Below are 27,672 nucleotides of genomic sequence, written 5' to 3'. Positions count from 1 at the left end.
CCGGCAATAACAAGCTCAGCCCGATGACGCTGTGACACACCGCCCCAGACCATGACGGACCCTCCACCTCCAAATCCATCCCGCTCCAGAGTACAGGCCTCGGTGTAACGCTCGATCCTTCGACGATAAACGCAAATCCGACCATCACCCCTGGTGAGACAAAACCACGACTAGTCAGTGAAGAGCACTTTTAGCCAGTCCTGTCTGGTCCAGCGACGGTGGGTTTGTGCCCATAGGCGACGTTGTTGCCGGTGATGTCTGGTGAGGACCTGCCTTACAACAGGCCTAAAGCCCTCAGTCCAGCCTCTCAGCCTATTGTGGACAGTTTGAGCACTGATGGAGAGATTGTGCGTTCCTGGTGTAACTCGGGTAGTTGTTTCCATCCTATATCTGTCCCGCAGGTGTGATGTTCGGATGTACCGATCCTGTGCAGGTGTTGTTACACGTGGCCTGCCACTGGGAGGACGATCAGCTGTCCGTCCTGTCTCCTTGTAGTGCTGTTGTAGGCATCTCACAGTACAGACATTGCAATTTATTGGCCATCTTACTTTTGGTGTTTTTCCAGTCAGTAGAAAGGCCTCTTTAGTGTCCTAAGTTTTCATAACTGTGACCTTAATTGCCTACCATCTGTAAGCTGTTAAGACCGTTCCACAGGTGCATGTTCATTAATTGCTTATGGTTCATTGAACAAGCATGGGAAACAGTGTTTAAACCATTTACAAATGAAGATCTGTGCAGTTATTTAGATTTTTACAAATTATCTTTGAAAGACAGGGTCCAGAAAAAGGGACGTTTCTTTATTTGCTGAGTTTATATGCCATTTTCAGCTTCATAGTAATAGATTACTAAGAAATCAATCAGTTACTGCAACATGAAATGTGTGAAATAGTTAAAAAATGGAATCCATTTAGCTCTATTTGTTTTGCTACAATGATTGAAAATAAATATGGCCATCTCCTACTGATAGAAGTCCTCTCTTGCAGAAAACAAGTGCAAAAGCTTTTTCAAAATTTTATTTGTACATTCACCACTTACAGGAGTAAACAAAAAAAGAAAAGCTTTAATAATGATTTTTAAAACTATTAAAACCATTTGTGTGGCGTTCTAATATGCACCCCTTCTCCAGCTTGCGTTGACCGTATAGGGAGAACCCTATTGGGGGATTTGGGGGGGGGGGGGGGTTGACAAAGGATGCACAGAAAGAAGCATGTAGAAGATGAAGACATCAGAGGAGTGTGTGTCATTTCTAATCTCTTGCAGATAATATAGTCTCATCCCTCAAACTAAACAAAGACACAGGGGACAGAACACTGCACAACCCCGTCAGTCCTCCCTAGGACACAAGGCGGAGGACGGCGGACTGGGACAGCATGCAGCAATGACGAAGCACCCCACAGAAACCAGTTGTGGAACACACACAACACTGGGGAAGGCTAAAAACCGATGTGTGTGTATACACAGAACTCTACGTAGAGCACTTACGCTTCAGAGACACATGGGGGAGGGTTGGTTGCCTTACCGTCGATCTGCCAAGAATATAATATAAAAAAAAGGAATAAGAAAACACTCAGGCAAAATGAACACAAATAAAATCTCAAGACAGATAGCAGTCTGGGGGAAAACTAAACCATGGTCCCTATCTGTATGTGTGTCAGTGTGCGTTAAAAAAAAAAGTGACAGATAGTGACTACACCTGTTGGTCTACTGTAGGGTCTTATATTGTAATGAAGTAAATGTAGTGATGGGGAATGGGGGGTTATTTTAAGACAGTTCCAGCCACACCGATTCCCTCTAGCATCGTCTGTCACGAGGTGGGGTGTCACTGCGGCTGCGGGAGCGTCTGCCCCCCCCTGCACTGCTGCCCCGAGGTCTGCGGTAGCCACCTTCTCTGTGTTTGTCACTCTCTCCGTCTCTGCCCCGCTCTCTCTCTCTGTACCGCTCCCCCTCGCCTCTTTCTCCAGATGCGGCACTCCCGGCTTTCATCCTTTCTTTCCGCTCTTCCTCCCTTTTCTTCTCCACCTCCTCTTGCTGCTCTTTCCTCCTCTTCTCTCGCTCCTTCATCCTCTCCTGTCGAGCTGCTTCCTTCTGTGCAACCTGCCACAGAGACAGAACATGGGAGAATATCAGAGGTGTGGAATGTGAACAATTTAAATCAATACTTTCAACAAATGTAAGGAAGGACATGTGGACCCCATATCATCAATAAGACATGAATGTATTATCTTGTTCACATAGTTGAGTTGTGTGTGTATAACCGACCTGCTCTTCTGTGAGGGGGAGCCAGTATATACAAGGGGCTGCTTTGGTTTTATTGAACAGGTCATCCAGCAGTTTGACAGGAGGTTCGTCTGCAGCTTTCTCTGAAGAAACAACACAAACACAAAGAGTAAACATACAGTTGACCCAACAGGGCACAGATCTAAACCCCCATCTCTCCATCACCAACTCCTCACCTTTCTTGTCCGTCTTCCTCTCCTTGCGTTTCCTCTCTCTGGAGCGGGATCGTCTGGGGCCCGCTTCCTCTCCAGTTTTTCCTGGACCAAAGTCCCGGACCTTGTCCCTGTCCCACTCCCTCTCAGCCCGGGACCTCTCCCTGCGCTCCATCTCACGTTCTCGCTCCGCCCACTGGTCCCGCTCGGGCAGGAGAGGGGGCAAGGCCACCCCTCGAACAGGCACCGCCGCAGCCCCCCGCTCACACACCCCAGCCCTCTCAGGGGGAGGCAGGCATCTGTGGAAGTCCAGCTAAACACACACACACAGAGGAAAAGGAGTTACCATAAGGAACACCATAAGAACTGAAACATGAAAGAACTGGGGAACGATATCCATCATAGGTAGGGCAAAACCACGAGGACCCAGACACTCTTACCTCGTCTTGCTGACTGAAGTCCACACTGAGGAACTTGGGGTTGCTCTGAGGCCATTTCACCCCATGCAGGGCTGCACGTGTGGCCATTGACTCCTCTGCACTGGAGTACTGGAAGAGACAGGAGAGCAAGACAGGACATCCATTAGGGACAGTGAGGATTGCCTTAGATAAGACAGATAGTAGGGAGATATAGGAGCTGCTCTGGGCCGCATCTCAAATGACACCCTAATCCCCCCTATAGTCAAATACACTAGCTTTGACCATAGTAGTGTACTTTACGGAGAATAGGACGTCGGTTGAGACGCAGCACTGGATTCAGGATGACGGCCAACAGACAGAGACGTACTGTGACGTAGCAGTGAGATTTGATCTTGTCGATCCAGAAGCCGTCCTCGAGCACGGTGCCGGTCCTGCCGAGCAGCTCCTTCAGCTGGCCCAGGGTGAACGGCCGAACCAGGTTGGACACGTGGACGATGTTGGACATTTTGCCTCGTGGAGGAGAGGGCTGCTTGGCCGTGCGGACAGGGTCGTCTATGGTGATGGACACGCCAGACTTCTGCTGGCTGATGGAGCGACGGATCAATGTGTCACTGGGGGTCACTGAGGAGAGGAAAGGATAGAGATACATCAACCTGAACTCACTCAACATATCAAAGGGTAGAATGTAGCCCAGGGTTAGAGGTTTTGATCTGATCTGATAATTAAGCACACAGTCCCCTGTAGCACAGTTGGTAGAGCAGGGCGCTTGCAATGCCAGGGTTGTGGGTTCGTTTCCCAAGGGGAGCCAGTATGAAAATGTATGCACTCACTAACTGTAAGTCGCTCTGGATAAGAGCGTCTGCGAAATGACTAAAATGTTTAAAATGTTAAGTTGCTCTTTAAATTTTGGATCAATCTATCACCTGTTTTCATCTCCATGTCATGGCTGGGGGGAGAGGGGCATTGTGTCTCCATGGAGTCTCTCTGGAATGAGTCGTCCAACTTCTCCTCTCTGTCTCCTTTAACCTCCCCTCCATGCTCTCGGTCTTCCTCCTCATGTTCACTCCTCTTGGACTCCTTCTGTCCATTCTCCTGGGTCACTGACGGGACCACCTACATTACATTAGAGGTGGGTGGGGAAGAGGAGGCAGCGGCACACAGATGTTTTAATATGACATTCACAAATGCTAATACCTTTGGGTCAATTAAGAATGTTAGCCGTTATAGTAAATCCTACTGAATGCACCTTTATTAATGACTGCAGCAAAACCAATTTCCAGTAATACATTCCTACTACTTGAAACTAGATAAATGTACAGTCCACAGAACAGGTGAAGTTAAACTCTGACCTGTGTGACTGTGCGTCTGATCTTGAGGTCCTGCTCGCCCTGCTCCCTGTCCTCCTCCTCCACCCCAGAGAGGTGATCCTCCTCCAGGTGCAGATCCACCACCACCTCCTGGCCTGGACATGGCCTGATGTCTGGGATCAGAGACTGGGGAGAAACAGAATTTACAGATTAGGGGTGGAAGAAAAGGAAAAAAAGCATCAAGACTCAACAACAGATAGTAAAAGGTTTGTTAGTATTCATTATGAGAAGGTGTTTTAGATAAGTAATATGTACAACAGTATTTTTTGCAGTGTAATTGATCATGCTATACCTTCAGAGAGTCTGTGGTGATGCTCATGGATGATTTCTTGGCTGTGACTGCAGTGCTGGATCCCCACCTCCTCTTCCTCCCGGCCCCAGACTCTGTCTCGCCCTCTGCACTGACAGCACCTTGAGAGAGCTTGCTGCCTGGAACACAGACGGGAATTGAACCATGGCCAAACGCATAATCGCAAGCACACACAGACAACGCACGACACCGCATCTATAACTGGCTCTCACTCACACACAGGCAAATTAAACGAAAAACCAAGACTACCTACTGGGCTGAAGAAAACAATCAACCAAAACAGGCATGAGCATTTAGAGGGAGGTATACTCACTGCTAAGGGAGATCCTACGGGCTGTGAATGCCTTTGGTGTCAAACTCTGGGAAAAAAAAGAAATAAACACACCCCAAAGTACAGAGGGGAAAGGTGAGAGGCAGAGATGGAGAGGTGCATGGACAGATTGAAGGGAAGACAGGACAAGAGAGAGTGGGTGGGTGCACAAGGGAAGAGAAACTAGGTGAGAGAGACTGCAGGTCACTTTCCACCTCAACATATGACAACCAGACAATGAATAGCACCGGAGTCATATTGAACCGCAATATATATGGCTCTCAATGGCACACTGTAGTGAGCATACTGTGGATTATATCTATGCTTGGTCTCAAAACAGTGTGTATGGCTTTAAGATATGTAACATTAATGACTGAAGCCCCAAATGTGTTTATGATTGGTGTAGAAAGGTGTTAGGGGAGCCGAAGTCTCATACACACAGAAAGACAGATAGATAGTAGCTTGATAGCAATACTGCAGTTGAAATTAATTTCACTTTCATAGAACATCTGAATAGTGTAGCTGGTAAACTAAGTGGCTGCCAGGATTACTGAGACATACAACAAGACTATGAAATATTTGGTGGTTTACAACCGTTTTCATTCAAAACTGCAGTAGCCATAAATATGTAAATTAATCTATTTGGATTTGACAATTGTGTCGGAATCAATTCCCCCATTTTAGGCTAAGAGGAGGTAGTCGACAAACTATGCATTTCCTAATTATAGTTTTTTGATAGAAAATAACATTGAGAAAATGACTACTTATTCCCTGGTACCACTGACACCTGATCCTTACTGGGTTGGATATGGCCCAATCTCGACTGCATGTACTGTATCTAGGCAACAAGGGTCCAATCAAAGGAGGTTGTGAAGTTTGGGTGGATATCTGACAGCTGGTTGACAGGATGGGCTCTGTAGTTCAGTGGGGGCGGGGCTTGAGTGGCTTTTGAAAAGGTTTTGGAGTCAAGTCCTTAAGAGCTCAGGCATCAGTCCTTTCAGATCTTTGTCCAACTGAGGTTAAATGGAGATGGGATAATCAATGTTGAACAAGAGTCACTCCTAAAACTAGAAGGGGCGTAAGCATACACCCTCTTTCTCAGGGGCATCAGAAGACAGTCTGTTGGGTGACAGGTTGTAGCAGAAAAAGGGATCCAATTGGCAAATCCCTATTTCAGCCAACAATCTGACATGTTTGGTTGTGAGTCCAAAGAAATGCTAAAAACCATTGAGAATAATATAAAATGTCCGAGATCATGTCTTTGAAAAACAGCGATGAAGAGAAGCCCCAAGTTGGCCTCATGAGAGATTCATTCGGATCCCATTCTGAACAGTTGGAGAACAAAATCCAAAAATGTTATTTCTCACAGAAACCGTTTAGTCCAGAAAAAAAAGATTCACCAGTTAAACTGTCCATGCATGTCCATTAAGCAGTACATTCGTGTGTAGATGATGAGAAGACAAATGTACTGAAGCGACCCCATCGGAAGCCATCTACAGGCCTGTCGTTGAAGGGTTTGAAACAGTCTATAGAGTGTCTGCCTCTTCATCTCCACTCTGACCCCTCTGTGTGGTGAGATTGTACGTGGCCATACAGGTGTGTATGAACCAGTTGAGCCAGGTGTTGGTGACAGACAGACGAGATCAGTCATCCCAAACCCTCAGCCCATTAGTCCAATCAAGTGCCATCTCCGTGACAACGTGGCCTTTGTTGCCACAGCTGTCCCACTGCAGTGCAGACTCGGGGGGCCTATCTGTGGTATACCCAGGGCTCTTGGGGACATTGGAACAGGTGCAGCAGTAGTAGTGGCAGAAGTAGTATGCAGGTACCATTAGGGGCAATGGAAGAGGCATGAGCACCTTTATAACAAAGCAATCAATGGGGTTTTAAACATCAGCCACAGAAGGAGCATCTCCTCTGCTGGTTCTGTCTGAGATAGCATCAGCAAAGGTTTAAAAAAAATACACAGCTAATTATTATTTATTGTTTTACACCTTGCTCATATTTTTTTTTAAGGTGCAATGTCACCAAATCAGTATCTTAATACTACATAAAAAAATAACCTAAAAGCACTTAATTGCCTACAATGAGATAGGGGATATAAAGCAAAAGGAACATGAGAGACATTGTTAACTGGAGAATACGGAGCACTGATACGCTCAATAGCACCACCTAAAACTATGACCAAAAACAAACACCTCATCTCTCATTCCTCAACGAAGTGGTTAGTTTTGATGGCTGACAACTGGAGTGATGCCTCCTCACTGGTTGGCCAGTGACAGTCCAAGCCCTCTTTAGAGTCATAAAGTTCCAGTGTTCCTCAGTGGCCTTACCTCCTCACTGCTCTCAGGAGCCCTCTTAGGCTCAGCCATGGCAGCCTCATTCACCTCCCTATGAAAAAAAGAGAGAGAGAGCGCGAGAGCGAGACAGAGAGAGTGTGGTTCTGGTTAGTTGCAAAAAGGTATTCAGAACAATAGGGTCAAAAAAATATGCAATATGGGGATAGGATGTACAAGCAATATGGTAGTGTCCTGTCCAAAAAAAGAATGGCCTGCCTAACAGGGTGCTCCATACAGATTGGTGTAGAAGAGAAGAGGTGCAACATCTGCTGCAAATACTACATATGACCAAATAAGGCAGGAATCCCTCATTTGCAAATGTGCTTTTTAAGCATTTACTTCCATTAGAGAACAAACCTCATTTATAAAATATTAGGCGTTTGTTTTGTGCTTAATCAAATCCCAGAACTTGCTCTATTAGAATGTAATTATGCTTCTGTAAAAACTGAATTTGATATATGAAATTAGGTCTGCTAACAAAATGACAATAGATAAATGTGTATGCTTATTATTGCCATTCGCGCATTCTCTTTCCAATTCATGCAGATTCTGCAGTCACTTCGAAAAGCAAGGCATTTTGGAATATGCTATTCAAGCGCAATCCCTTTTCATTCATTCCGTCAAGGAGCGGCACAGTACAATGAGAGCGGTGACTGAACGCCCCCCCATACACCTCCCGTCCACCCCCACACTCACTCAACAGGACTCTTCTGCTTCGGATTAATAATCTAAGAGCGCAACATTTATCGCTACAAAATTGCAATGGGTTCTAAAAGAGCTGGACGACAAAACAATGTCGCTACAATGAAACACCGCAATCCCAGCACAACCACGAGCAGTCTCTTCTCTTCCTACCTCACGCTTTCCGGCTTTTAATCCCCCCGGACAGCATTTTTACAGAGCCCGGTAGATAGCCAAATATCTCAGCCCGATTAAACTATACAAGGAGACACGCGTTGCGATAAATTTGGCTGCTGGCGGATGCAATGCTTTGTCATCGGTTACAACCAAACCATACACGCAGCACAGCCATACTGAATTGAATGAAAAATGACAGGAAAAAGGACCCTCATCTTCTCAGCCACACCGGTTTCTAGGCAGGCGCATTAAACGCCTGACGGGAATTTTATTAACCTGTGATTCTTCCATTGACAACCCATTTAATAATAGGGGGTCAAGCACTGCATGTTTTAATGGTATTGTTCTTTTCCTGCTGTTTTATCTACAAATAGGGATGGTAAATCTTGCGAGGTTGACACTTGTATTCTCAGGTATTTTTCAGATTGGCTTTATGATGGAGTTATGCATTTGGAATGGCAAACTTTATAAGCAGTATCCTGAATGCACATAGACACCACACAAAAGTTAGCAATCTTTTTTTAAGGTAATAATTTTATGTGGAGCATGGGTGGCCTGGAAATTAATGTGATTCATCTGGGTCATATCGGAAACCTGTAGCCACTAGCCAGTTATCACCCCATTTCAAATCATTTTACTAGGCTTGCTTGAATGATGAGCCAAGCAGACAATAACCGAAATGACCTTGAGTTGATGGTAACGTTCCTTCTAAACTGACTTGCCGGGTTCAGAAGAAATATCAGCCCATGGAGAGAAGCACAAGATTGAATTTAATTCAACTTTCTAGAATTTCCCCTGTTAGTTAACACTATCAACTTTTCCCTTTACTGTGGCAATTGTGATCGAATCAACGCAATATTAACCACTTTCAATGCAACATAGTGAAACAAAACAAACTATGCAAGAGATTTTGTTGTAGCCAGAACGCATCAGAGTAGGATTCTATTGCCCACGACTCAGCCACTACTCTACACAGACCGGTGCGGCATAACCAATCAGAGCTGCAATAGGCCTATATGCAAATAGACTATTGCCATATATGGATCTGTGCAATTTATTTTGAAATGGACTGTTTATAGCTGTGGTCGTGAGTAGATGTGCTTGTTTTGAGATCAAAACAAGAGCTGCATGTAGCCACATGTGCACATTTTGTTCATATCCTTTGCTAGTTAGAGTTATTAGCCCAGTTATAAATAATTTGTAGTCAGAGATAGGGGAGTGATTGCTTCCTACAAGAGCACAAAACGTGTACATTTCTACACATCTTTGAAAAGCAAGTCAGTTCTATATCGTAGAGCTCCGCCCCATAGGGGAGCTCTGCTCCAATTGGTTTACCTACTGCCCTAAGGCAGCATCAGCCTGAGACAAAATTATACACACACCTGCAGCCAATAGGAGTACAGGTGTCCCTATAAGAGGGGATGCCTCCCCTCAATCAGCCTCCCTTTATCTTCAGCGACTGGACTAGACTGAAGAAGCCAAGAAGAGACGAAGAGAAGACTCAGGACGAGATACGACGTAAATTTTCCAGTTCATCGACGTCGTCCTAAAAGAGCACACCAGGAAATGTTCCACCCTCAAAAGCTCTTTTCAGAGCTCAATGCCGCTGTTCCTCCATGGTGGCTCTGTTTCGTGTGTTTGGTTGCGCAGCACGCCAAGGATGGAATCAGCGATCCCCCTATTTGCGTCAGCTGCGCCCTCCTTTCTTTAAAGGAGAGGAAGCAGCGCTGGCCGTTTTTCAGGGAGGATATCCCCTTGGAGGATGTGCTCTCAGTGCTAGCCTCAGCCTCTGAGGCATCATCTGAGGGCACCGACTCTGAGGATGACAGGAAGAATGGGGAAGAGATGGATATTCCAATGGAACAATCCGTTCCTCTGACCCAGACTTTCAAGACCCCCTTTCCAGTGGAGAGTGAGAGGTCTTGTAGCTCCCTGGGCGATGACGACACAGGCTCTGAGAGATCAGTAGCCCTGTCCTTCGCAGCGGCCTCTCTGCGCTCAGACTTTCCTGGGCTCATTGAACGGGCTGCCAAACGACTAGAGATAGCGCTGCCCCCCATTCCCCCCTCTGCGGAAGTGGATATGATGGAGGGCGGACCCTATTCTCGGCCGAGAAGGGCGGCAGAGCCATTGGCTCCAGCCATGCCCTATCTCAGCAAATACGTCGGGGGCTCATGGGAGGCACGTTTAGTGGCGCGTTCGCCAGCTAAAGCGTACTGCCCATTCACTAGAGTGGAAGGAAGTATCTAGTGCCGGGTTCGAGTCCCTGGCCCTCCTCCAAAAAAGCCACTTTGCCAACACAAAAAGACAGACTTACAGCGCAGCTGGCAGAGAAGTCCTTCACGTTGGGAGCCCAAGCTGTAGCAGCAGCTAACAATATTGCCCTCCTCGCAGCCTCTCTATCCCGTTTAACAACAGGTAGAACTGAGCTCACGAGTGAGGAGGTGGAAGAGGCGTCTAGAATATCTGCCGCTATTCTTCACCTAACTCAGGCGTCGGCTGTATGTGCGGGGAGGTCCATGGCCACTTCGGTGGTCACGAAGCGACACCTCTGGCTGTCTTTGACGGCCATGAAGGAGACCGACAGAGCGTCACTGCTCAACGCCCCCCTCTCTGACGACGGTCTCTTCGGAGTCGTCGTCAAAGAGGCGACGGAGCGTTTTGCAAAGATGGACAAGGAGAAGAAGCAGCTGGGAAGACACCTGCCATTGGCAGGGAAGTCTAGCCACACGCCACAAAAGCAGTCTACCTCCAACTCCCCCAGTAGAGCAGGATCTACAGCGAGGCGGCGTGCCAGGCGTCAGACGTCAGCCGCGAGCAGCAGGCGAGTGGGCCCCGCCCCCCCAGCAGCACCTGTGGCTACGACGATTCCGCCGGCGAGGGAGGTGATCACGACGTCGACCTGGCAGCACCCTAAGGGGGCGCACAAGAGACGACGTCAATGACGGAACGAGGGGGAGAGAATGGGAGCTGGCTCAGCGTGTAGAACGACTGAGCCCACTATTCCCCCCCACCCTTCTGTACAGGGTATGGAGGAGACTGTTTTAATGTGTTTAATAAAGAGTTGGCTCCCATTGACATTGTCACAAGAGAGCCCCTTTTCCATAACACGTCTGAGAACGTTCAGAGTACTTCACGCCCTATGTCTCTAATACCTAATAGAGACCTCTCGTCACAGACTCCTAGGAGTGCTGTAGTGAGTGTCTCACATAGCAGGCAGCAGTCTCCGCCAGATAATGGCATGATGACACGACTGCTATCTGGGGATGGCGCTCTGTCTCAGGCTAACACCTCAGTCAGTGCAGCTCAGACCCGTGCTGCGTTCACGGAACTTCTCTCAGAACGCGCTGATGTTTCCTCTCCCTTTCATGGGAGGCCCGCCTTGGGCTGTTCCACCACCTCAGTGCTGGGGAACAGCGGCGGCAAGGGCCATCGAGGAATACAGGTCATTCCTACTGAACGTACCACAGCTTCGCGCTCGCCCGCTTTCTCTGCATTGCTGGGAGTGGCGGCGAAGCTGTACCCTCTCACGCTGGCTAGACCAGACGTTGCAGAAGGGTTATGCCATCCAATTCCATCGGACCCCGCCCCCATTCAGGGGAGTGGTGGAGATGGTGATGAAAACGCCTGAAAAAGTGGCCGCTCTGGTGTCAGAGATTACGGAACTTTTGGCAAAGGAGGCGGTCACAGTAGTTCCCAAGGAGCAAAGGAACAAAGGGCTATATTCGCCCTACATCCTGGTGCCCAAAAAGACAGGGGGAACGAGGCCGATATTGGATTTACACATTCTCAACGAGAGCGTAACCAAACGGCCCTTCCGAATGCTCACGACAAAACGTCTGCTGGAATGTGTCCAGAAAGGAGACTTTTGTACAAGCATAGACCTAAAGGACGCGTACTTTCATGTGCCGGTGCAGCCGCGTCACAGAAAGTTTCTGCGATTTGCCTTTCAAGGGTGGCGTACGAATACACGAGGATGCCATTCGGGTACGCCCTGGCACCTCGCACGTTCTCCAAGTGTGTAGAGGCGGCATTGGAACCGTTGCGTCGTCAGGGAATAAGGCTACTAGCCTACCTAGACGACCTACTGGTTCTCGCCCCGTCAGCAGATCTGGCGTTCACTCACACGACACAGACAGTGATTCATCTCACGCGTCTGGGGTTCGCTGTGAATTGGAAAAAGAGCGCGCCCTGGCCCAGTCATCAGATTGTCTACCTGGGGATACAGCTAGACACTAATGATGAGGGCTCGAATTTCAGACCCTCGAAGGGTAGTCTTGTTGCTAGCCCTGAGAAAGTGTCTTCCAAATCAGCCGGTAACGGCGCTGTCAGTCATGTCACTCTTGGGTCTCATGTCGTCAGCCCATTTCGTGGTTCCGCTGGGACTCCTGCGCATGCGCAGGATGCAGCGATGGTTTGCCCAACTAAGACTAGACCCAGTGCGTCAACGTCATCGGTTGGTGGTGGTTCCTCTCTCGCTCAGCGCAGATCTGAACTATTGGAGAGACCCGCGCGTTCTCATGCACGGAGTCCCGATAGGCAAAGTGTCCTCCTACATTCCAGTGTTTACAGATGCCTCTCTGACTGGATGGGGAGGGACATGTCAGACCCAAGCGATAGGAGGGGTGTGGCCTCTTTCGAGTCACCACATCAACCTCTTGGGAGTTGGAACCGGTTCGACTGGTTCTGACCCACTTCGCGTCTACCCTTCGGGGTCGTGATGTGCTGGTCTGGTCAGACAACCGGACCACAGTAGCCTACATAAATCGCCAGGGAGGAGTCAGGTCTCCTGCTCTCCACCGGTCGGCGGAGGAATTGTGGCTGTGGGCTCATGAGCACATTCGCTCATTGAGAGCAGCACACATTCCGGGCTACTTGAACGTAGGAGCAGACCTCATGTCTCGAGGGGGTCCCCGAGACGACGAGTGGCGTCTGCATCCGGACATTGTTCTCCAAATTTGGGAACAGTTCGGGAGAGCCGAGGTGGACTTATTCGCGTCACGCTTGAACGCGCATTGTCCCCTATGGTTCTTTCTGAGGGAACAGGACGAACTGCCACTAGGAAGGGACGCGTTCGCGCCCCATCTGTGGCCGAGAGTTCTTCTGTATGCATTCCCTCCGATGTCCTGCATTCTCCCACTGTTAGCCAGGGTGAGATCAGTCGGGCTGTCAATAATATTGGTAGCCCCCGATCGCCCAGGGGCTCCATGGTTTGCGGAGATGAGTCAGATGTTGATTGCGCCACCTTGGCCAATTCCACATCAACCGGACGCGTTGTCTCAGGCGGGAGGCTCGATAAGGCGATTGCCCATAATCGGCCAACCACTGAAGGCTTGGCTCCTGAGAGGGACAGGCTAGAGCGCCGTGGGTTATCTGATTCAGTAATCAGGACCATACAGGGTTCACGTGCCAGTTCCACTTCCAGGGTGCAACGTTTTTTTCATAATGGTGCGTCACAGAGAATGTAGACCCCATGAACTGTCAGGTTGAGAGTGTTCTTTTGTGCAGTTTGTTTGATAAGCAGCGATCGCCCGCCACCATTAAGGTGTTTGCAGCGGCGATTTCAGCTTGTCACGAGGGGTTTGGCAGAGACACCGTCTTCAGCCACCCTCTAGTGAAACGTTTCTTATTAGGAAAGCGGCGGCTTAGGCCAATGCCTAGAGCCACGCTTCCTCAGTGGAATTTGGCTTTGGTACTCAAAGCGCTCTGTGAGTCGCCGTTCGAGCCATTTAATCAAATACCCCTCAAGATGCTGTCTATGAAGACTGCACTGTTGCTCACTTTGACTACTGCTAAGCGTGTTAGTGATTTGTGTGCTCTTTCGACGAGACCCGACTGCCTTGCCATTAATGGCGATTTGAGCAGAGCGGTGTTATGTCCTAACTCGGCATTTGTGCCGAAGGTTATTAAGAGCTCATATAGATCACAGACCGTGGAGCTGTGGGCTTTTTCTCCCCCTCCTCATGGGGAGAGGAAAGGCTCCATCACCTGTGCCAAGTTCGCGCTTTGGCGTGTTACGTTGAGCGCACAGCAGCGATTAGGTCATCGCCTCAGCTGTTTGTGTGTCACGATGCGGCTGCACTAGGTAGACCACTTTCAAAACAGCGTCTGTCTCATTGGCTTTGTGAAGGCATTGAGACAGCTTATGAGGCAGCGGGGCGACAATTGCCTCAGGGTATCAGAGCTCACTCCACTCGTGGAGTAGCAGCTTCTACTGCCCTTTTCAGAGGAACAGGGGTAGAGGATATATGTTGAGCGGCGTCATGGTCAACACAGTCTCCATTTATCCGTTTCTATCTCTTGGATATGTCTTCTAACTCTTTGGCTCAGTCTGTACTCAGCGTGGCTGAAGGGAGACTTTGAGATAGGAGGAGAGGAATGCAGGACTGTGGAGACAGGGTCTCTATCAGGTCCGCTTCTGATAGAAGGACATACTCCTGACTGACAGGTTCAGTACAGTAGAGGGCATGTATTGATCTGCCCACCAGTGATTCACTGGAGTGAGGCGGAATGATGGGGGATAATAGTAGTAACTTGGTTACGATACTATTATACCGGTCATGACAATTTGACGGAATGTGACGTCATCTATCTGCTTGTTCAGATTAGTATGAATCATGTTCTGGGATCTGCCCACTAATCTCTGGGTTTCCATTGATTGAGGCGGCCTACCGTGTACACAATGTAGAGTGACACTTTGTGTCATTCCATTAGTGGCCGGTATTGTTGTAACAGGATATTGAGGTATCATCTATCTGCTAGTACAGATTAGTATGGCCCGTATTCTGGTGATCTGCCCACTAGTCATTGGTGTTGCCATTGGACTAGGTGGGGCGGGTTTTTAACCGATGACGCAGTATATTGTGACACTTGTAGGGTGACAGTGGTTACAGTACTGCGGGAATTGGTTGCAGCCATTGCTAGGCCTGACCTTTTCATTTTGATGGGAAGTGTTGGGCTCGGCAGGGAGTACATTGTGGAGCGCTACGCTCCGCCTTAAACCAATAGGAGCAGAGCTCCCCTATGGGGCGGTGCTCCACGATATAGAACGATAGTTACCGGAGTGTAACTCCAGTTCTATGAGTGGAGCGGTGCCCCATAGGACTTAAGGCCCTGCCGACCCTCTCTAGTCTCGCTGAAGATAAATATCTCGGGAGGCTGATTGAGGGGAGGCATCCCCTCTTATAGGGACACCTGTACTCCTATTGGCTGCAGGTGTGTGCATAATTTTGTCTCAGGCTGATGCTGCCTTAGGGCAGTGGGTAAACCAATAGGAGCAGAGCTCCCCTATGGGGCTCCGCTCCACTCATAGAACTGGAGTTACACTCCGGTAACTAATCGTTCAGTACAGTAGAAGGCATGTATTGATTTGCCCACCAGTGAATAACTGGGTTGAGGCGGAATGATGAGGGATAATAGTAGTAACCTTGGTTACGGTACTATTAGACCGGTCCTGACAATTTTGACGGAATGTGACGTCATCTATCTGCTTGTTCAGATTAGTATGAATCATGTTCTGGGATCTTCCCACTAATCTTTGGGGTTCCATTGATTGAGTGGGGCGGGCTACCGTGTGCACAATGTAGAGTGACACTTTGTGTCATTCCATTAGTGGCCGGTATTGTTGTAACAGGATATTGAGGTATCATCTATCTGCTAGTACAGATTAGTATGGCCCGTATTCTGGTGATCTGCCCACTAGTCATTGGTGTTACTATTGGACTAGGTGGGGCGGGTTTGGACCGATGACACAGTATATTGTGACACTTTGTATTGTGATACAGTGGTTACAGTACTGCGGCCTACATTGAACACCACACATTGGCTGCTGCTGTAGGCTGAATGATAGAACAGCTATTTCCATGTTAAAATGTTATGGGATGCATTTTCTCCATTGTTTTTGATCACATATCACGTATATACACACACACAAACATATACAGTACCAGTCAAAAGTATGGACACACCTACTCATTCAAGTTCTTTTTTTTTTTTACTATTTTCTACATTGTAGAATAATAGTGAAGTCTTAAAAACTTAAATTGAAATAACACATAGAATCCTGTAGTAACCAAGAAAGTGTTAAACAAATCAAAATATTTTATATTTGAGATTCTTCAAATAGCCACCCTTTGCCTTGACAGCATTGCACACTATTGGCATTCTCTCAACTGGCTTCACCTGGCATGCTTTTCCAACAGTCTTCAAGGAGTTCCCACATATGCTGAGGGCTTGTTGGCTGCTTTTCCTTCACTCTGCTGTCCGACTCATCCCAAACCATCTCAATTTGGTTGAGGTCGGGGGATTGTGGAGGCCATGTCATCTGATGCAGCACTCAATCACTCTCCTTCTTGGTAAAATAGCCCTTACACAGCCTGAAGGTGTGTTGGGTCATTGTCCTGTTGAAAAGCAAATGATAGTCCCACTAAGCCCAAACCAGATGGGATGGCGTATCACTTCAGAATGCTGTGGTAGCCATGCTGGTTAAGTGTGCCTTGAATTCTAAATAAATCACAGACAGTGTCAACAGCAAAGCACCCCCACACCATAACACCACCTCCTCCATACTTTACGGTGGGAAATACACATGCCGAGATAATCTGTTCACCCACACCGCGTCTCACAAAGCCACGGCGGTTGGAACCAAAAATCTCAAATTTGGAGACCAGACCAAAAGGACAAACTTCCACCGGTCTAATGTCTATTGCTCGTGTTTCTTGGCCCAAGCAGGTCTCTTCTTCTTATTGGTGTCCTTTAGTAGTGGTTTCTTTGCAGCAATTCGACCATAAAGGCCTGATTCACACAGTCCTCTCTGATCAGTTTATGTTAAGATCTGTCTGACTTTAACTCCGTGAAGCATTTATTTGGGCTGCCATTTCTGAGGCTGGTAACTCTAATGAATTTATCCTCTGCAGCAGAGGTAACTCTGGGTCTTCCATTCCTGTGGCGGTCCTCATGAGAGCCAGTTTCTTCATAGCGCTTGATGGTTTTTGCGACTACACTTGAAGAAACTTTCAAAGTCCTTGAAATATTCCGCATTGACTGACCTTCATGTCTTAAAGTAATGATGGACTGTATTTCTCTTCGCTTATTTGAGCTGTTCTTGGCATAATATGGACTTAGTCTTTTACCAAATAGGGCTATCTTCTGTATACCTTGTCACAGCACAACTGATTGGCTCAAACGCTTTAAGAAGGAAAGAAATTCCACAAATTAACTTTTAAGAAGGCACACCTGTTAATTTAAATGCATTCCAGGTGACTACCTCATGAAGCTGGTTGAGAGAATGCCAAGAGTGCGCAAAGCTGTCATCAAGGCAAAGGGTGGCTACTTTGAAGAATCTCAAATATAAAATATATTTGATTTGTTTAACACCTTTTTGGTTAATACATGATTCCATGTGTTATTTCATAGAATAATAGTGTAGACATCAAAACTATAATGTATTTTTTTTTTTGTAAAAATAAAGAATAACCCTTGAATGAGTAGGTGTGTCCAAACTTTTGACTGGTAGTGTGTATACAGGTAAAAGTCAGTAAATTAGAATATTTTGAAAAACTTTATTTATTTCAGTAATTGCATTCAAAAGGTGTAACTTGTACATTATATTTATTCATTGCACACAGACTGATGCATTCAAATGTTTATTTCATTTAATTTTGATGATTTGAAGTGGCAACAAATGAAAATCCAAAATTCCGTGTGTCACAAAATTAGAATATTGTGTAAGGGTTACATTTTGAAGACACCTGGTGCCACAAAATAATCAGCTGATTAACTCAAAACACCTGCAAAGGGCTTTAAATGGTCTCTCAGTCCAGTTCTGAAGCCTACACAAACATGGGGAAGACTTCAGATTTGACAGCTGTCCAAAAGGCGACCATCGACACATTGCACAAGGAGGGAAAGACACAAAAGGTTATTGCAGAAGAGGCTGGCTGTTCTCAGAGCTCTGTGTCCAAACACATTAATAGAGAGGCAAAGGGAAGGAAAAACTGTGGTCAGAAAAAGTGTACAAGCGATAGGGATCACCGCGCCCTAGTCAAGATTGTGAAAAAAAACCCATTCAAAAATGTGGGGGAGATTCACAAGGAGTGGACAGCTGCTGGAGTCAGGGCTTCAAGATCCACCACCAAGAGACGCTTGAAAGACATGGGTTTCAACTGCCGCATACCTCGTGTCAAGCCACTGTTGACCAAGAAACAGCGCGAAAAGCGTCTCACCTGGGCTAAGGAAAAAAAGAGCTGGACTGCTGCTGAGTGGTCTAAAGTCATGTTTTCTGACGAAAGCAAATTTTGCATTTCCTTTGGAAATCGAGGTCCCAGAGTCTGGAGGAAGACAGGAGAGGCACAGGATCCACGTTGCCTGAAGTCTAGTGTAAAGTTTCCACCATCAGTGATGGTTTGGGGTGCCATGTCATCTGCTGGTGTCGGTCCACTCTGTTTCCTGAGATCAAGGGTCAACGCAGCCGTCTACCAGCAAGTTTTAGAGCACTTCATGCTTCCTGCTGCTGACCTGCTCTATGGAGATGGAGATTTCAGGTTCCAACAGGACTTGGCGCCTGCACACAGCGCAAAATCTACCCGTGCCTGGTTTACGGACCATGGTATTTCTGTTCTAAATTGGCCAGCCAACTCCCCTGACCTTAGCCCCATAGAAAATCTGTGGGGTATGGTGAAAAGGAAGATGCAGAATGCCAGACCCAACAACGCAGAAGAGTTGAAGGCCACTATCAGAGCAACCTGGGCTCTCATAACACCTGAGCAGTGCCAGAAACTCATCGACTCCATGCCACGCCGCATTAATGCAGTAATTGAGGCAAAAGGAGCTCCAACCAAGTATTGAGTATTGTACATGCTCATATTTTTCATTTTCATACTTTTCAGTTGGCCAACATTTCTAAAAAATCCCTTTTTTGTATTAGCCTTAAGTAATATTCTAATTTTGTGACACACGGAATTTTGGATTTTCATTTGTTGCCACTTCAAATCATCAAAATTAAATGAAATAAACATTTGAATGCATCAGTCTGTGTGCAATGAATAAATATAATGTACAAGTTACACCTTTTGAATGCAATTACTGAAATAAATCAAGTTTTTCAAAATATTCTAAATTTACTGACTTTTACCTGTATACACATATACAGTTGAAGTCGGAAGTTTACATACACCTTAGCCAAATACATTTAAGCTCAGTTTTTCACAATTCCTGACATTTAATCCTAGTAAAAATTCCTCGTCTTAGGTCAGTTAGGATCACCACTTTATTTTAAGAATGTGAAATGTCAGAAAAAGAGTAGAGTGATTTATTTCAGCTTTTATTTCTTTCATCACATTCCCAGTGGGTCAGAAGTTTACATACACTCAATTAGTATTTGGTAGCATTGCCTTTAAAATTGTTTAACTTGGGTCAAACGTTTCGGGTAGCCTTCCACAAGCTTCCCACAGTAAGTTGGGTGAATTTTGGCCCATTCCTCCTGACAGAGCTGGTGTAACAGTCAGGTTTGTAGGCCTCCTTGCTCGCACACACTTTTTCAGTTCTGCCCACAAATGTTCTATAGGATTGAGGTCAGGGCCACTCCAATACCTTGACTTTGTTGTCCTTAAGCCATTTTGCCACAACTTTGGAAGTATGCTTGGGGTCATTGTCCATTTGGAAGACCCATTTGTGACCAAGCTTTAACTTCCTGACTGATGTCTTGAGATGTTGCTTCAATATTTCCACAAATGTCCTTCCTCACGATGCCATCTATTTTGTGAAGTGCACCAGTCCCTCCTGCAGCAAAGCACCCCCACAGCATGATGCTGCCACCCCCGTGCTTCATGGTTGGGATGGTGTTCTTCAGCTTGCAAGCCACCCCCTTTCTCCTCCAAACATAATGATGGTCATTATGGCCAAACAGTTCTATTTTTGTTCCATTAGACCAGGGGACATTTCTCCAAAAAGTACAATCTTTGTCCCCATGTGCAGTTGCAAACCGTAGTCTGGCTTTTTTATGGTGGTTTTGGAGCAGTGGCTTCTTCCTTGCTGAGCGGCCTTTCAGGTTATGTCGATATAGGACTTGTTTTACTGTGGATATAGATACTTTTTTACCCGTTTCCTCCAGCATCTTCACAAGGTCCTTTGCACTTTTCGCACCAAAGTACGTTCATCTCTAGGAGACAGAACACGTCTCCTTCCTGAGCGGTAAGACGGCTGCGTGGTCCAAAAGGTGTTTATACTTTCGTACTATTGTTTGTACAGATGAACGTGGTACCTTCAGGCATTTGGAAATTGCTCCCAAGGATGAACCAGACTTGTGGAGGTCTACAAATTTCTTTCTGAGGTCTTGGCTGATTTCTTTTCATTTTCCTATGATGTCAAGCAAAGAGGTACTGAGTTTGAAGGTAGGCCTTGAAATACATCCACAAGTACACCTCCAATTGACTTAAATTATGTCAATTAGCCTATCAGAAGCTTCTAAAGCCATTACATCATTTTCTGGAATTTTCCAAGCTGTTTAAAAGGCACAGTCAACTTAGTGTATGTAAACTTCTGACCCACTGGAATTGTGATACAGTGAATTATAAGTGAAATAATCTGTCTGTAAACAATTGTTGGGAAAATGACTTGTGTCATGCACAAAGTAGATGTCCTAACCGACTTGCCTAAACTATAGTTTGTTAACAAGAAATTAGTGGAGTAGTTGAAAAACAAGTTTTAATTACTCCAACCTAAGTGTATGTAAACTTCCGACTTCAACTGTACATCTATACACATATACACACACGTGTGTGTCTTTTGCACCAATTCTGTAAACTGACCTTGTAGTGTCTGTCTTTACCTCCTCTCCCACGCTGTTTTTCTTCTGCCAATTGTCTTCTCCAGCAGGTATCCCAAGGAACGGCTTCTGATGGTCATAAAGTGGGTGGTGTCAGAGGGGAAGAACCATAAAAAAACAATAAAAATACACAGATATTTAGGAGATTTGTAGAGAATAAAGAGACTACAGTTTGAATCTCTGCTGACCTTTCTGTGTCTGGCTCCATCAATGGTTATGTCCTCCTCCTCCCCAGATACTCGCTTTTTGTGCTGTGGGGCTTTTGGGGCCTCAGTTGGATTCTCAGGTTGACTAACCGTTTCCTTATGCTGGGATATGGTGTTTGTCAAAGGTTTCTCAGGCTAAGGGAGAGAGAGAACAAGTCAATTAATTGTATATTGGGCAAAATATCATAGACAACGTCTCGGCTTGTCTAATGGGCTATTGAGTAAGCAATGCAAAGAGCAAATACAGTACATGACAATGGACTTAATAATCATTTCATATTTCATAATTGTTTTGCTGCAAATTGTTTAACGTTCATTGTGTGCTTTACCAGCAAGAGCACACCTAGGCCTATACCCATGTACTTGCATATATATGTGCACAGGAAACCCCTTTGCCTCCATCTTTCACTACTACAGCAAAACATGTTATTAATAAATCAGAAACCTTTCTTGAAAACATCTTGAACATCTGGATTTGATCATTTGGACAAGTTGCCTTTGAACATGAATGAAATAACAGCTTCTGATCTCCAATGAACCATTGATTGTCACTAATTGGGTGGTCCTGTCAAACCTAGGCCCTGACAGAATGAAAAACAACCTAAAGAAATCTAAAGAAAGTCCAAGTACTAGGCTACATGGTTAATGAACATTACTATTCTCATATTGCTGTTGGATCACTGTCATTTCACTGATTGAGAGAGAAAGAACACCTATAGACCACTCACCCTTCTACCACTGGGAGTGGTGTGTGTTTTGCCCTGGGATGATGAGGACGAATCAGACGAACGTGAGGACGACGACCCAGAGTCAGAATCTGAGGAGTCACTAGATGAGGAAGCCCGTCTTCCCTGCTTTTCTTCTTTCTTTTGACTTCTCTCCCTTCCTTTTTCTACCTTGCCCTTCTCTGGTGGGGTTGAGGGAGGTAGCACAGCTCCCGCTGGAACCGAGGGGGCGTTTGTTTCTCTGGTCATCTCTCCCACCGCCTGTTTGTCGGTTTCCTCTTTATGTGCTTGGAGATGCTCCTCTGACGCCAGGCTCTTACCCTTTTCTTCTTCAGGACTCTTACCCATTGTGGCAATCACTGGGGTCTCCCTCTCTGGCCCTGTCGTCCCTGACGTGTTTGCTACAGAAACAAGGACCCCCTGTCTTGCAGGCTTCTTTGGTGCTGCTTGTCCAGCAGAAGGCTGGGGCCCCTGCGGTGTAACTTCCTGCTCTGGTTCCCCAGGTTTGCTGGGGGACTGGAGAGCTAAGGCCTGAGGATGGGGGCTTTCAGAGAATGTACGGGGCCTCTTGATGACCAGGGATGCTGAAGATGGGGATAGAACTAGGGGGTCTCTCAAGAAACGGAACTTCTTGAAGGAGGACTGTGGTGATAGAGACGTTGCTAGAGTTTGTGACAGGGGCGTACCAGATTCAGCTGGCTGGTTGTCTCTTGATGCTGTTTGGGGTAGGGATGGCACTTTGGGCTCCCCACCCTCCTCTGTTGCCGCCATCTTACCTGCTCCTGTGGAGAGGGGAGGAGTACGCAGGGGGGTAAGACCAATCTCACGACTACGCTTCCATGGAGGAAGATGACTAGCCCTCTCTCTTTCAGCCACCTTAGCCCTTTCCTTCTCCTGTTCCAAAGCCCTCTCCTTCTCTCTCTGCAGGACCTTCTCCTGTTCCAAAGCTCTCTCCCTCTCCTCTTTCTCTCTCTCTCTCTGCAGGACCTTCTCATGTTCCAAAGCTCTCTCCCTCTGCAGGACCTTCTCCTGTTCCAAAGCTCTCTCCCTCTCCTCTTTCTCTCTCTGCAGGACCTTCTCCTGTTCCAAAGCTCTCTCCCTCTCTTCTTTCTCCCTCTGCAGGACCTTCTCCTGTTCCAAAGCTCTCTCCTTCTCTCTCTGCAGGACCTCCTCCTGTTCCAAAGCTCTCTCCCTCTCCTCTCTCTCTCTCTGCAGGACCTTCTCCTGTTCCAAAGCTCTCTCTCTCTCCTCCTTCTCTCTCTGCAGGACCTTCTCCTGTTCCAAAGCTCTCTCCCTCTCCTCTTTCGCTCTCTGCAGGACCTTATCCTGTTCCAAAGCTCTCTCCCTCTCCTCTTTCTCTCTCTGCAGGACCTTCTCCTGTTCCAAAGCTCTCTCCCTCTCCTCTTTCACTCTCTGCAGGACCTTCTCCTGTTCCAAAGCTCTCTCCCTCTCCTCTTTCACTCTCTGCAGGACCTTCTCCTGTTCCAAAGCTCTCTCCTTCTCTCTCTGCAGGACCTCCTCCTGTTCCAAAGCTCTCTCCCTCTCCTCTCTCTCTCTCTGCAGGACCTTCTCCTGTTCCAAAGCTCTCTCCCTCTCCTCCTTCTCTCTCTGCAGGACCTTCTCCTGTTCCAAAGCTCTCTCCCTCTCCTCTTTCGCTCTCTGCAGGACCTTCTCCTGTTCCAAAGCTCTCTCCCTCTCCTCTCTCTCTCTCTGCAGGACCTTCTCCTGTTCCAAAGCTCTCTCCCTCTCCTCTTTCTCTCTCTGCAGGACCTTCTCCTGTTCCAAAGCTCTCTCCCTCTCCTCTTTCACTCTCTGCAGGACCTTCTCCTGTTCCAAAGCTCTCCCCCTCTCTTCTTTCTCTCTCTGCAGGACCTTCTCCTGTTCCAAAGCTCTCTCCTTCTCTCTCTGCAGGACCTTATCCTGTTCCAAAGCTCTCTCCTTCTCCTCTTTCACTCTCTGCAGGACCTTCTCCTGTTCCAAAGCTCTCCCCCTCTCTTCTTTCGCTCTCTGCAGGACCTTCTCCTGTTCCAAAGCTCTCCCCCTCTCTTCTTTCTCCCTCTGCAGGACCCTCTCCTGTTCCAAAGCTCTCTCCCTCTCCTCCTTCTCTCTCTGCAGGACCTTCTCCTGTTCCAAAGCTCTCTCCCTCTCTCTCTGCAGGACCTTCTCCTGTTCCAAAGCTCTCTCCCTCTCCTCTTTCGCTCTCTGCAGGACCTTCTCCTGTTCCAAAGCTCTCTCCCTCTCCTCATTCTCTCTCTGCAGGACCTTCTCCTGCTCCAAAGCTCTCTCCCTCTCCTCTTTCTCCCTCTGCAGGACCTTCTCCTGTTCCAAGGCTATCTCCTTGTTCTCTCTCTCATGTTCCAAAGCTTTTTCCCTCTCCTCTCTTTCTTTCTCCATGGCTCTTTCTTTCTCAAGGGCTTTCGCACGTTCAATTATTTCTTGCTTCAAAGCCCTCGCCTTCTCCTCCCTCTCTTTCTCCCTCTCCTCCCGTTCCAAAGCTTTCTGCCGCTCTAGCTCCAAAGCTTTCTCCCTCTCCAACAGTTCTCGCTCCAAGGATTTCTCCCTTTCCTGCCTCTCTCGCTCCAAAGCTTTCTCCCTTTCCACCCGCTCCAGAGCCCTTTCCCTCTCCTCCCTCTCTTGCTCCAAAGCTCGCTCTCGTTCCATGGCTCTCTGCTTTTCTAACTGCATAGCCTTCTCTCTAACAAGCTCCAGGGCTTTCTCTCTTGCCATAGCCTTCTCTCCCTCTTCCCTCTCTTTCTCCAAAGCCCTCTCAGTCTCCTCCCTTTCTGCCTCCAAAGCCTTTTCCCTTTCCTTCCTTTCTGCCTCCAAAGCCTTCTCCCTCCCTCGCTCCAAAGCTCTTTCCCTATTTTGCTCCACGGCACGCTGTTGCTCAAATATTCTCTGCCTCTCCAGTTTTTCCTGCTCTACAGCTCTAAGTCTGTCTTGCTCAAGGGCTTTTTCTCTTTCCCTCTCTGCCTGCAGCTCCTTTTCCTTGTTTTCTTGTTGCCATGTAGCATCTCGCTCTTCCATAATAGTGGGCCTAAGCACACTCACAGGAACTTCACTGTGGGGGAGATGGCCTCCAAGGACTCCCTGGTTGGTTACTGTAACCTGTCTGGGGAAGGGCAAACTGGCTGCAGCATTGGTTGTGTGGGTGATGGCAGACACTATGCCCTCTTGAGGACCTCTAGCAGAAGACATTGTTGCAGTTGCAGCATTGTTGTCCTGTCTCTCTGCATCCCCACGTCCATGCCACCCAACTCCAGAGAAAGCCCCCTCTGATGCCATCTTGCGTGCCAGCAGGGTCAGTGGGCCAGGCTTGCGCTCTGCATTGCTTTGTGGCTCTGGGCTGCTACTACGACTGCCACTGCTAGAGGAGCCAGAGCTGGAGGTACTGGAAGTACACTGCCTAGCTGGGGGCTCACCTGGACTAGGGGGGCTTTGTTTAGGTGTATCAGGCAGTGGGAATGATAACTCTGGGGGAGGGGAGGGAGGAGGGGTAGGCTGTCGAAGCTGCGGAGACAACAGGGGGGGAATGTGCTGTGGGTGTTGGTGGGATCCTCCAGACCTCGCTCTTGCTAATTGGCCTCTTGGTGGCTCTACTAGATTCCTCCTCCTGGCACCGCTATCCCAGTCCTCATCAGCGCCGTCATCATCGCCATCTGCTGGGACTTGACTAGAGGTTGGGACTCTCTCCGGTCGCTGCTCGCCACCAGCAACACGCACAGCCAGAGAGGCAACGGCAGCAGGGGCAGAGGTAGGCGAGGTAGGAGCAGGTGGACCAGACACATGGCCATCTCTGGACATGTGCCCCTCTCCATCGCTTGCTGGGCCTGCTAGTCCCTCTCCCTCGGAGGGGCCAAGAAGCTTGAGCTGGTCAACCAACACGGGTGCGACATCCTGATGAGGACAGAAAGGGTGTTGAGATTGAGTTTGTTGCAGGACTATGCCAGAGTTTCTCCCATGCAAGCAATTGTTCAAGCATTCATTAAACTGCATGCAAGATCACATCAATCATGCAAGATTCTCATACATGCAAGCTTTTCTCACACATGCAAGTTGTACAACAGGAGACTTAAAAAACGAAAGTATACAGCGATTAGTCTGCAACTAACCGGGTCTGGGGCAGCACAGGCAGAGCTGTTATTGTCCTGTGTGTGGTCCTCTTGGTCTGTATCTGGAAAAACATAGTAGTGATATGTAAGAGGGGAAAGTAACCTGAGCAAGAGATGAGTAGTTGATCTGATTTGATACACAAACAAAGCTTTCTCAGTAAAGGCATGGAGCTGGCATGGAAACTACTCAAGCTTAAACTCCAAGCCAATATGTACAGGTGAGGGGGGGGGGGGGGGGGCACTGCCAACTTACCATCATCTTCGACTGCTTCCCGGGCCTCTCTCTCCAGACGCTGCCTCAAGAGCTCCTGCTGTTTCGCCAAATACTGCTTTATGAAGCTGTTCTGGCTCATCTCTTCACCAATCTGAAATACACAGACTAATAAAATCCTTGCCCATAACCATCATCTTGAAGAAGTAATCAGAGAAACTGCCAAATATCTACACAAGGAGACGATTTAAATATGTTATGGTTCATTGGAAGAAAAAAAAAAATTTAAATAAGGAAGAAAGTCACAATATATACTCCCAACAATTGAATGGGTAAACCTAACCAATGTTTCTGCAACGCAGTGCATTCTTCATGGTGCTAAAACATGATCCTTGCTATGCAACATCTTGATAGGTCTTACCTGGGAGTTTGGCTGCAGTCCTATGTGATGGTGTGAAGTTCTCTGGAGGTTCTCCAGCATGAGAGCCTGTCACAAACATAAGAAATGATGACAAATAGAAAACACAGTAAACAACCTTTTACACCCTAAATAATTAGTCATTGTTGTATTGCATCTGATAGTCATGTTGTTGAGTTAGCTCCACGATGTGCTCAGAGGAAAGCACTCACATGGCAGACAGGCATGTGTGAACCAGTATCTGGGCCAAGGAGGAGCCGATGAATATCGTCCTCCTCGGCCCAGATACTGGTCATACTGGTTCAACAGGCATGCAACAGTCACTGTTCTGCAAAACATCAAAGTCAAGATCAAAGTTTCATAGTCGTAGAAGAAGCGTAGACTGGCCGATATAAACCATTTAACTTTTTACTATTCATTAATTATTTGGTTTACTACGCTTCCCCAACGCGTACTTGTTTAAAGTACAGTAAATAGTAAGTTACCTTGCAGGCGCGTCCACGTTGTATAACCCCCCCCCAACACACACACACACACACACACACACACACACACACACACACACACACACACACACACACACACACACACTTTTGCACATCAACAAAGCGATGACGCTGCCGCGGTTGATAAAACTAGTTATCACCAGCAATAGCTACCTACCAGACGTGTCTCACATAAACAACACACGTCCATTTAAACTTTGGTTAACAATTTATTTATCAAACGAGCAATTTAAAATGGTACAACATAGCACAAAGCTTCCAACGACGACAAAACATCAACACCACATAAAGTAAGCAGCACACATATTTTTTTTCACAAACTAGTCAAGAACTCCGGCCTGCAAGACAAGCATCCGCCAGTCTCTACTAGCCAACACCGAGGTTTAGCGACTGCATGTTATAAATGGTCTCAAATACTTAACGAAACGTACCCCTTTGAGTCTCTTAATGAGAGCATTTTTCTGTCCGCTTTTAGGAAGCCCGCGCTCCTCTAAAGCAGCTTTCAAATCCGCCACGCGAAGAGATTGTAGGGGCCTCCCGTCCAGCTTAACGTCTTCGAGGTCCGCCATTTTCCCCTTTCCACTCGTTCGCGTCAGCAACGCCTTCCTTCTACTAACGTCAGAGTAGACAACTTCCGGT

The 27,672-nt window shown here is 47.3% G+C and overlaps 1 protein-coding gene across 3 annotated transcripts; it reads right to left on the bottom strand.

Annotated features, from left to right (window-relative positions):
* Nucleotides 1–994: 994 nt before the first annotated feature.
* LOC311099051 (uncharacterized protein) lies at nt 995–27,672 on the bottom strand. Of its 3 annotated transcripts, none has more exons than XM_084139657.1 (18): nt 27,465–27,672; nt 26,531–26,596; nt 26,152–26,263; nt 25,899–25,960; nt 22,810–25,683; nt 21,790–22,773; nt 21,044–21,196; nt 20,839–20,924; nt 7,169–7,226; nt 4,839–4,884; nt 4,508–4,644; nt 4,198–4,341; nt 3,772–3,961; nt 3,216–3,469; nt 2,870–2,977; nt 2,454–2,742; nt 2,260–2,360; nt 995–2,094 (listed from the first exon to the last, which is right to left on the bottom strand). In XM_084139657.1, the coding sequence occupies exons 1-18, from the start codon at nt 27,600–27,602 to the stop codon at nt 1,792–1,794; spliced, it is 6,105 nt and encodes a 2,034-aa protein (XP_083995783.1). In that variant the 5' UTR covers nt 27,603–27,672; the 3' UTR covers nt 995–1,791. The 3 variants fall into 3 exon arrangements, with proteins under 3 accessions (XP_083995783.1, XP_083995784.1, XP_083995782.1); XM_084139658.1 differs by having other exon boundaries at nt 21,790–23,904; nt 23,947–25,683; nt 27,465–27,671; XM_084139656.1 differs by having other exon boundaries at nt 21,790–25,683; nt 27,465–27,671.

The sequence above is a fragment of the Coregonus lavaretus genome (genome assembly GCF_964263955.1).
Source record: "Coregonus lavaretus genome assembly, chromosome: 23".
NCBI classification, from domain to species: Eukaryota; Metazoa; Chordata; class Actinopteri; order Salmoniformes; family Salmonidae; genus Coregonus; species Coregonus lavaretus.
The sequence above is the reverse complement of the archived record's forward strand: the minus strand, read 5'-3'. Positions and strand labels throughout refer to the sequence as shown.

What these genes read in the sequence shown, in the direction of transcription:
- LOC311099051 (XM_084139656.1), bottom strand. Translation starts at nt 27,602, where the DNA reads ATGGCGGACCTCGAAGACGTTAAGCTGGACGGGAGGCCCCTACAATCT. An exon ending in GGAAGCAGTCGAAGATGATG is followed by an intron (nt 25,961 to 26,151) that starts GTAAGTTGGCAG and finishes ATGTTTTTCCAG; the next exon opens with ATACAGACCAAGAGGACCAC. An exon ending in AATCTCACTGCTACGTCACA is followed by an intron (nt 2,978 to 3,215) that starts GTACGTCTCTGT and finishes TGTCTCTTCCAG; the next exon opens with TACTCCAGTGCAGAGGAGTC.